This window comes from Lycium ferocissimum, chromosome 7, assembly GCF_029784015.1.
Source record: "Lycium ferocissimum isolate CSIRO_LF1 chromosome 7, AGI_CSIRO_Lferr_CH_V1, whole genome shotgun sequence".
Taxonomy (NCBI): domain Eukaryota; kingdom Viridiplantae; phylum Streptophyta; class Magnoliopsida; order Solanales; family Solanaceae; genus Lycium; species Lycium ferocissimum.
The window spans coordinates 32,272,272-32,282,806 of NC_081348.1; the positions used below are offsets into that span (position 1 = coordinate 32,272,272).

General features: G+C 35.2%; 1 protein-coding gene and 1 pseudogene across 1 annotated transcript; one reads left to right on the forward strand and one right to left on the reverse strand.

Annotated features, from left to right (window-relative positions):
• The first annotated feature begins 275 nt into the window (after window positions 1–275).
• On the forward strand, window positions 276–2,408 carry LOC132062134 (nascent polypeptide-associated complex subunit alpha-like protein 1; annotated as a pseudogene).
• A 404-nt stretch (window positions 2,409–2,812) lies between these two features.
• On the reverse strand, window positions 2,813–7,794 carry LOC132064433 (pectin acetylesterase 12). The gene is made up of 12 exons (XM_059457413.1): window positions 7,258–7,794; window positions 6,265–6,347; window positions 5,679–5,808; window positions 5,513–5,586; window positions 4,741–4,827; window positions 4,543–4,664; window positions 4,365–4,425; window positions 3,956–4,009; window positions 3,801–3,878; window positions 3,554–3,659; window positions 3,325–3,470; window positions 2,813–3,223 (listed from the first exon to the last, which is right to left on the reverse strand). The coding sequence occupies exons 1-12, from the start codon at window positions 7,469–7,471 to the stop codon at window positions 3,116–3,118; spliced, it is 1,263 nt and encodes a 420-aa protein (XP_059313396.1). The 5' UTR covers window positions 7,472–7,794; the 3' UTR covers window positions 2,813–3,115.
• Between the last annotated feature and the right edge of the window lie 2,741 nt (window positions 7,795–10,535).

Below are 10,535 nucleotides of genomic sequence, written 5' to 3' on the forward strand. Positions count from 1 at the left end.
GTTATCCCATCCACAATCAGCCCGGACCTGATCAAGTTTATCCTCGGTAATGGACGAGGGATATCGCCTTACATCATACCTCCCTCGTCGGTAACGCGGAAGGCTTCTCGCCCTTCGAATTCTTTGTTGTAGTTGGGCTTGGACGGTACTATGTCTAAAGCAGTAGGCTCGGCTATGTTTTTTCCCTTCGGTTGAGAAACCGGCTCAGCTCTTTGAGAAGAAACCGAGGGAACGTCCTGGAAAGTGGTTTCGGTGTTGGCAGACATTCGGAAGAAATGGTAAAGGAGATTGAAAGGTTGGTTAGGGAGAAGTTCCAAGTTAAGAAAAGAGAAGCAACAATTGAAAGGAGAATTGAAAATGACAGTGGCAAGAAGAGTAACAGCGCTCTTAATCGAAAAACAGCAGTTGAGGGGTTAATAAGGTTCTTGCAAACACATGTAAGCAACAAATTTGGGTATGAGAGCGGTTGAATCAACGAGGAAGGTGAGATGCAGGTGATTTGAAGTGAAGATGAAGATGAATTGAAGGTGAATAGAAAAGTGAAGTGAAGTAAAAATAAAGAAGTGAAGGGGTAAACGTCTTATATAGGCATGGGATCTGAGACGGCGTATCCCAACCAACCGGGATGCCACGTGTCCCATAATTAACGAGACGTGATTCGAAAAGACGTGCGTAACGGCGGTTACGAAATTCGTCGTTCGGGGCGTGACACGTGGGCGATGGCAGAAGGACGTGACGTAATCGTTCCCGCCAAAATGAACGCATAAGAACGAGCCCGTGGAACCACCTAAGCCAACTCATCCACTTCCCGTTACTCCGGCAAAGCTTCGGTCCGAAAAGTGTGGGGACTATCTGTATACGGTAAAAGTCGGATTAATGCTTGAAAAGTGAGACCGGGGACCAAGAAAAGAAAGAAAACAAACACGAGCGCTCGGACGGGTTATTGCATCGGTAGTGCTTCGATCGGGAAGTCGGAGAAAACCGTAAGGTCCGATTTATTCGGGCAACTACTTATCGCCTTGCATTCGGTTTCTCCATGGCCGAGTTGATCGTGGCCGTTAGTCCGGTTTCTTCATAGCCGAGTTGATCGTGACCGTTAGTCCGGTCGATCAGTTATTCAATTACCACGTGTGAAGACCGTTTTGCCACCATCGACATCGTACGGTGTCGACCGTACGATCCAACCTTATCCTTATTGTGGCTTCCTTTATTCTAAAAGAGCTTTTGGCGATGTACGCAAGACCCATAGAAAGCAAAACTATAACAAAAAAGACTTCCCTACTTTTAAGGGTTAGCTTTTTTCAGATCTAAAACATTGTAATAGAATTTATATTGAAGCTCTCTCTCTTTCTCTTTCTAATTTTGGTCCGGCTTTGTAGTGTCTTTTGACTCAATTCACCCATCCGATACGATAATAGTATTACAATATATACATATAGTAGGCTTGAATCCATAAATATCTACATATTCATCATATATATATATATATATATCATATATTTACATATATATATGCAAATCACTATAAACGAATCCACATTACATTCCTCATCAATCAAAATAGATTAAAGTGTCCACATATCTTATACCTCATTTACAAATTCAACTTGTTACCTAGTTTAGGGGTAAAACAACAGTAACTCCCAATAATTCATTGCAAAGTATCAACGATTATGCGAGAAAGTGCAAGAGAAAAAGGCACCATTGCAATGTCACCGTCTACTTTGGGGGCTGATTTTTTTTTGGTTTTGACAACATGAATCGGTGGCTTCTGCGATTAGTTTTTTTTTTTTAAAAAAAAAAAAAAAAAAAAAAAACTAAATAGGGTATTAAGTTAATTAGGAGGAGATATTAGTAATCACAAGAAAACTAGGGCACATCTTAAACAACAAGAAATTGAATCTGAGGAGCCCATCATCGAGGATGAAGAAGATGATGATGACGACGACGATGATGATGAGAAAGATGATGATGATGCTGAAGAACTTGGAGATGGAAGTGGAAGGTCAAAGCAGAGCAGGAGTGAGAAGAAGAGCCGAAAAGCTATGCTAAAGCTGGGAATGAAGCCAATCCCAGGGGTCAGCCGTGTAACTGTCAAGAAGAGCAAAAATATTCTATTTGTCATCTCAAAACCAGATGTTTTCAAGAGCCCAAATTCAGACACATATGTCATATTTGGTGAGGCAAAGATTGAGGACATTGAGCTCACAATTGCAGAGTCAAGCTGCAGAGCATCTTAAGGTTCCTAATCTGAGCAACGTTATATCGAAGCCAGAGCCATCGACTGTGGCTCAGGATGACGAGGATGTTGATGAGACCGGTGTAGAGATATATAGGATATTTTTTTTTTAACCACTCAGGCAGGAGTTACAAACATCCACAAACCTGTAAATATTCAAGGCTGCTGATGGTGATATATCTTCTGATGCGCTATCATGGAGCTTAGAATCTAAACAAAGCGTATCAAAGTCCATAGTGCAATTAATCCAAATCTTTATAAAGCAGTGCTTTTTTTTTTTTGTCCAAAAATATTGAGGTCTCGTGCCTTTTAAAAGTTTTGAGTTGCTGCTCCTTTTTATCTGTGTGTCCTGTTCATCTTACCGCCTGTCCGTCGTTGTATACCAGATTGGATTGTTATGTAAGAGAGAAGGTTTAAACTTGAAAAAAAAAAAAAAAAAAAAAAAAAAAAAAAAAAAATTAGGAGGAGATATTAGTAATATAACTTTCAAACTAGGGGTTTCATGCTTTAATATAATATAGATATTTATTTAGAAATAGGTGCTTCTGCAGAAATATGAAACAAACCACAATGTTGGCCCCAGTAAATGGATAGATAAAACTAGTTGTTCATAGAGGTTTTTTGTTTTACAATCCAATAAATCTGGGATGGATACATAAGATGAGAAATGGAAGACTCCTGTACTAACTGGCCCAATAAGGGACACAAGTGGAGTATTGCTGAACTAAATGCATTGGAAGCTAAATCACTTAAACTTTATTGTCTACAGTGAACTTCGTTACACATGTAAACCTTAAGCTAATTGCAAGGGGTATATGACTATCAAGATGATAACATATTTCTGCTACGTTGAGGAAAAGAATTTGATTTTATGGCTCACTTGAAGACCAAGTTGTGACATGTTCTGTCACATGGATATGCACAGTCAATGGACTTGACACCAGATCGATCGAAGTACCAATCTCCAACAGCAAGTGCAATCGGCTGCATATCATCCAAGTTCAAGTTATTATGATGCTTATATAAAATCTTTAGCATAATGAAAAAAACAAAAAGAAAGATAGAAATGAAGCACTTAGGCGTACCTTGTTATTAATCATGGGGGAATTATCGGAGAACCATGTATCTTGCCTCTCAGATTGGCAGTGGGCAAAGCATGAGTTTATAAACAAACCATTTTGTCTTGAAGCAGCGAATCTTTTAATTGAATTAAGCATATGCATTCTAAAACCTGCTCGATTTGTATTTTACCAAATGTGAGTTCCTAGTCTCAAATTCTTGGGAATAAGGTTAACAAATTTGACTAGGCCATACCTTGCAAAAATTGAATCTGGGACACTGAACATCTTTCATTATTTTGTGTACAGTCATGCCATACGCCATGCGGATCAGCTGTATGAGGAGCTAAGCTTTCCTGAAGCTGTATAAGTGCAAAAGAAAGAATTTCCATCACTATAAAAACAGTCAACCACTGTAGTGTGTATTGAACAGGAACTAATAAACCTCAAAGATACGTCTAAATATAGAATCACAGCAAAAATAGATGCACTTAATAACTTACCTGCCAGGAATCATAGGCAGCATTCAGTAGAAAAAGAGGGGTCCTGATGTTGCTGATCAAATTCTGTGGAAAGAAACACTGGAAAGCGAAAAGACAATTGAGAAAAACAAGAAGCTTTGGAGATGTCAAGAGAAAATTAATTGGAAGGGACTTACTGAGGTTGCATCTAGGTGGTTGGTGCAAGTTCTTGGTAGCGTCTTGTGAAGACCCTGTTACAAAAAATGCAATTTCCGCTGAGCAAGTTTTTAATAAAAGATAATGTACAACAGTGCATAAGAGTTTTCTTTTAACAGATAGTTCATTTAATGATCCATTTAGGTGGTAAAGAAATATTATTGTCGGGGAACAATTAGTAGCTATCTTGCTGAAATTGCTTTTCAAGAAAGACATTTCCAATTTATTCAAGGTTGCATAGTTGGGATGAGAAATGAAGCATCTGATACCATTTTATCCTTCTACTATAGTGAACAAATTCTTCAGATGTTTACGGCATTCCACAATTAAAACCAAAAGATGTTAACCCGAAGAAACTGACCAAATATAGAACATGACTTGGCACATTACCTGCAACTTAACCACACCTCCAAAGAAATTTCTGATGGAGCGCCCTCCAGAAACATCAGTCCTGTTAAAAAAAAAAAAAAGGCCATTATATCCATTCATTAATTAGCAAAAGAGTCGGCGCGCAGGTAGAACCTTTAGTTCAAGAAATACTTGAAGGGTATAAAGGATAGGAAATTACGCGTCCATAAATAATCCAGCATCACTCAGGCACTTCACTTTAGTATGTGGGAGCGAATTGCTAAAATCATCACAATGCATTATTGAAGCTAGACCACCAGCAGAACATCCAGAGAGAAGAGCCTAAAAAACAATTTTCTGATATTACAACATGAACAACGAAAGCAAATGAGATGAGAGGTGCACATTGTGATTCTACCTGCTTGGCATATCGCATTCCTTTTGACATTAACTCATCCATTGCAGCTTGATATATGCGCTTGCCTCTAAATTGCAACCCTGCAGCCTGGGGGAAAAATGTCATTTAGTCATTTTTTAAGCATAGCGTTAGTCAGATAATAGCAGGAGCTACAACGAGGCTGTTATCAAGTTGGAACCATTTAGCTTAAGCTTATTTTCATCCTTCAATCAGGATCTGTAAATGGTCCGGAATGCTTACACTGTTAATGGAAGCATTACAATGCTTAGGTCTATCTACAATCAGAAACAGGTAGCACCTTGACAAAAGGCAAAAGTAGCTTTTTTGGCATATATATAAGTTGTTGAATCCCTTGGCATAAGATTTTTTTTTTCTTTTCGAATCCCCTTATTTGAATTCCTGGCTCTGCCACTAGACAAATACTAACATTGAGATAAAAAGGAGAAGGGCTACTATCTTTTTTTCCTAACCTCCAGAAAAGAAAAATAAAAAAAGAGTTTACTTTTATACGGGTCAATTTCCTCCACTGCCTCTCTAAATCAAAAAGTGCAAGGAATAATATTACAAGAACATGAAGAAGCAAAAAGATAAAATAAAGCCAATATCAAAAAGTGCACAACAGTGTGGAATCATCATGGTTGTTGCAAATTGAAAAAGTAACATATTCCCGCTTTTATTTTTCTTTTCCACTCATTTACTTTTTCAGACCAACAGCACATTTGCATGATTAGTGAAAACTAAAAAGGAGAAATGGGCAAATGATCTGACATACCTTATCTTCACTATCCCCTGTAAATGATGCACCATCACAGTAGCGAACTTTTACTCTATTCCAGTTGTAAAAATCTGCAAATGGAAAGGAAAAAAAACAGTAAGCTAATCTCCAAAATATGTTGATCTCGTAGAAGATATGGTGTCATATCATCAACTAAAAGGACCTGGATTTTCTTCAGCCTTGTTACTCAAAATCCCAGTAAAGGGAATCTGTTTTTCCATGTAATTCGATGATCCCCGCCTTGTTTTTTTGCGATATACACAACTTCTAACACTGTTACACCATCCTCCACCCTGCCACAAGAAGTCACTGAGCTTAGGATCTAAAGCAATAATAAACACAATAACAAAGCGGGAAACTTTTCTTAAAAAGCTTCACGCTCACCATGTTACAAAAGAATACCAGAGAGGAAAAAAGTCAAATCTTATAATCATGTTAAAAGGCTGGCAATAATTACATAAACGTTAACATCAAATACAGCTTGTCTCCAACATCTATGTAAACAACAGGAGCACTCTGCTACTGACAAGAACAAGTGTGAACATACAAAAATTGGGAAAAGAAATAAGTAGTAACAAACATCACAAGAAACTGCAACTCAACCAGGTTAAAATGGTAAGTGGTAACTTAATAAAGACACAATAAAAAGACATGCAATTCAAAAAGTTGACCGCTGAAACAATTAAAATAGCATTAAAAGATGAGGCTGAAACCGTGTAATTTAATCAATGGAGGAGTTATTAGTATACCTCCAATTGAACGAGCCAACTGTATGCCCCAGACCCATAACCTCTATCGATGTGGTAGCCTGGTAGTGTTCCATCCAAACACACTGTACAAAAGGTAAAAAGAAGAAAGTCAAAAACAGCTCAATCACTTTCCCAGAAATAATATTTTATTGCAAAACCCTATTTAGGCCAACTAAAACTAATAATTACAGCTGTCTAAGCTAATTAGCCACAGGGAGAAAGTTCAGCAAGTCTCTTTCATCAACCACTTGGCCTTATCATTGTCACACAGATAAGGCAGGATAAAAATTGTTGACAAGAGTCCAGTTTTACTAATTTGGTAAGCAACTTGTTAGAAGATGTTGACAAGAGTCAATTTTGACTTATTATACATGTTAAATTGGACTAGATTAATTTACTTTTTATATAGATGTTCATAAACTACACAAAAAGTAACTATCAGTTACAACACTCCACATTTATTGACAGAGGGGTAAGTAAAAAGGTGAATTCACACCAGTAACAAAACCAAAATTACAAGGGTAAAAAATAAAAGTAACAGCTGTCAGAGATATCAAATCGCCCCTTATAGAAAATTCCAGTAGCTGAGTTTTAGATAAATTGGACTATCAAGAATCCCTGTAAAAAAAAATAATCTAATGCAAGATCTCTACTGGGTTGTTGCAAAATCATCAAATGGAAACTGAGATTCAATCCTATAGTCCAGGGGCGGATCTACGTGGGTGGCAGGGTGTTCGACTCGGTAAAAAATTATAATGTATATATTGGATAGATTTTCTGTGTATGTACATATATTAACTTTTGAACCCCTAAATAAATGCAAAATGTTAGCTCTAATAGTCCAAGATGTTCAAAATTGTCTCCTGTGTCTTAGGTTCATCCCCGCTGACAACATTATTTTTAATATTTAGCTTTTATTGTTTTGTGAAATGAACTAAAGAACTTGAAAAAAAAAAAACGATGAGAAAAACATTAGAAGAGAATGTAGCTAACCAGCTCCTCTAGCGGCAGCACCATGGATTATTGTAAGACCAACCATAAGGGGTGTTGGACTACCAGCTGCTGAAGTTTCATACACACTTTCCAAGAATGCCCCTTCAGTTTTATTGTAAAAGAATTCCTCAAATTCATAAGAATCTACTAATCTACTGTGCACAAAAAACCCAACTAAAACCAAACTCCAGAACCACATGAATAGCTTCGCCATGGCTCTCACCTTCAAACTCTCTCTCTGTGGTGTCACCACACAAATCTTCGGAAGGAGAGAGAGGAGGAAAGAATAAAGAAGAATGGAACTATTGATGGAGTATTTGTAAATGTGAAGGTTTTGCTTTTTTATTGGTGCTAATCTTTTGTCTTTATGACAATAATAATAATAACGGAAAACACGAACAAATGTAACAATTGTGTCTCTCGGACAAAGATTTTCAGAGTCTTAGTTTAAAAAGGAATTGTATGGGGGGTAGAGGGTGGCGTAAGAGGGAGGAGGCGTTAAATTCAAGAAACAAATATTTATGTAGTAAATATTAGGGAAATGGACTCGACAAAGTGAAGAATTGGAAGTGTCAAATATAGAGATTGTACGTGGGGGTGTTCAAATGAGATCGAAAAATCGATTCGAACCGTTAAATCGAGTCAAACCGATTTAATAAACCGAAAATCGGCTTGGTTTGACTTGATTTGGTTTTAGATTTTAAAAAATCGACAACATTTGATTTGGTTTGGTGTTAAATCAAAAAAACCCGAACCAAAATCGAACCAAACATATATATATATATATATATATATATATATATATATATATATATATATATATATATATATATATCTTCTTCAAAATTTTGGCTCAGACCAAGTCCAATATAAATTCAAATAATTAGAAAGAAAAGTGTAGCCCATTTAAGTTTAAGGTAAAATAAAATAAAAATTTGCTAAAGGTAAAATAAAATCTTTCCCCTTATCCAATTTTACAGTTCCCTCTTTTACATGCCATCTGAATTACTACTAATAAACTAGCATTTTATCCGTAACAAATTAAAGGGAAGAAAATGGCAATTGGAATTTAAAAGGATTTGGTAGACGACTTTGTCTTTCTGTTTATTATTTTTCGTTTTAACTTCTGTGCTTTCTTCTCAATGCTTCATAAACACGATGAGTCGTATAATAAAAATTCCGGAAGACTGCGTAATATCAAAAGGCTATATCAAAAGAATCATGAAAGTAGATGTTGTGTTTCTGTAATTCCTATACCCATAGCCATAGGCCTATACCAAAATAAAGTTAATGAATTAATAAAGAAGATTCTTAGATTTGAATGGATCACGTCAAAGACCTATTTAGTTACCATTTAATTCAAAGGTTCTTTGTATTAATACATTCTTAAAATCCGCAAAAACCGAACCAAACCGATAAAACCAACAAAATCGAAAAAACCGAAACCGATAGAATTTATACAATAATGGTTTGGTTTGGTTTGAATATTAAAAAAAATCACTTAATTGGTTTGGTTTGGTTTGGTTTTAACAAAAAATCGAGTCAAACCGGACCGTGAACACCCCTAATTGTATGTATTGTACTCCCTCTGTTCACTTTTACTTGTCTATCATTTTAAAAATAGATTTTCACTTTTGTGACTTTTAACACATCAAAAAAAGATAATTTTTTTTTTTTTATTTTAACCATAATATTAATTACTCACTTCAAATCATTCTTTAAATCCAATAAAAATATGCATCAATTAAAATGGATATATTGGTAAATTATGCACTTCATTTATTATTTATTAAATAGCATGAAAAGTCCAAAATGGACAAGTAAAACTGAACGGAGGGAGTATTCAAAGTATGAGACTTACCATTATAGCGTGCATTTAAATGTTTCATTAAAGTGGAAATTAAATATAAGTAAAAAATATGCAAAGGTTATTTCGATACCAAAAGTAGTGAAAGTGTCACACGCATAGAATCTTAACAAAAGTGTGGCAAATACTAGACAGCAATTTGATGGCGGAAAAGATTATATTGCAATTTGCATATTGTTGTGATGGGCAAAAATTTGGGTGACACTCTCCAACTAGACCATGTTTGGGTCAGCTGCTAAACCAAAATAACTTGTATTGATTTAAAATAAAACAAGATTGATTAAATCCGTATAAATTAGAAATAAACTTATTATGGAGAATAAAAAAGCACTTGATACACTTCCGAAAAAGGTGAAAATGTTAGATAAATTACTATGAAGTCTTAGTACATGAATGGCTATTAATTAATCATCTTTTATTTATACGAATAGCATCAAATTAAATTCTACAGTTGTGCAATGTTGCGTACATATACGATGAATAAATTTTAGGGAAAAGGTGCAAATATACCTCTCAATTTTGCGATTTAGAGCATATATATCCCCATTATAAAAGTAATGTAAACATACCTCTGCCGTTATAAAATGGTGCAAATAGTATATTTGATGACGGATTTTTTTTTAAATCATTTAGTTTATTTTTTTAATTAAAAAAATACCACGTGGCTTTAAAAAAAAAGTCTAACCATTTTTTTTAATAGACATATTTTTCTAAAGCCACAATAATTTTTTTTCCTGGTGGGTCGGGTCTGCTTAGTTTCAAAAAATGGATAATTTTTTTTTTTAAGTCACCAAGAAAAAAGTTACTATGTGGCGTTAAAAAAATATGTCTACTCAATAAAATGACTAGACTTTTTTTAAAAGCCACATGGCATTTTTTAAATTAAAAGATAAGCTAAATGATTTTAAAAAAAAATTATGTTAGCAAAAAAGGTATATTTGCACTATTGGTGTTAGGGCAGAGATATGTTTGCACTATTTTGTAACGGCAAGGGTATATATATAACACTTTTTTAACGGGAGTATATCTTCTCTAAATCGCAAAGTTAAGGGATATATTTGCACCTTTGTCCTAATTTTTATGTTCACTTGCATAATCTAGCGCCTATTAGTATCTTAGGAAGGTTCATTTACCTTACAAGGAATGTGGACCATTATGGATAAATAATTAATTAAATTTACTTCGTATCTCGTTAGCATAATTAAATTTCAAGATATATAATGTGAAATTGAAAAGTTATGATCATCTACTGAGCAGCAAGGAGGTCAGTTCAATGTATGACAAGGCATTAGTACATCGGTGCATAATTAATAAATATAGAGAGGAGGTTGTAGAGGACGCGGATTAGAGTATAAAGTTAGTAGGTAGTAGAGTGTTGTCTCGTGTATCCTTTTATACTAGTAGGCATGGT

What these genes read in the sequence shown, in the direction of transcription:
- LOC132064433 (XM_059457413.1), bottom strand. Translation starts at nt 7,471, where the DNA reads ATGGCGAAGCTATTCATGTGGTTCTGGAGTTTGGTTTTAGTTGGGTTT. An exon ending in ACCACCTAGATGCAACCTCA is followed by an intron (nt 3,879 to 3,955) that starts GTAAGTCCCTTC and finishes TTCGCTTTCCAG; the next exon opens with TGTTTCTTTCCACAGAATTT. An exon ending in CCAGATTCAATTTTTGCAAG is followed by an intron (nt 3,471 to 3,553) that starts GTATGGCCTAGT and finishes CAAATCGAGCAG; the next exon opens with GTTTTAGAATGCATATGCTT.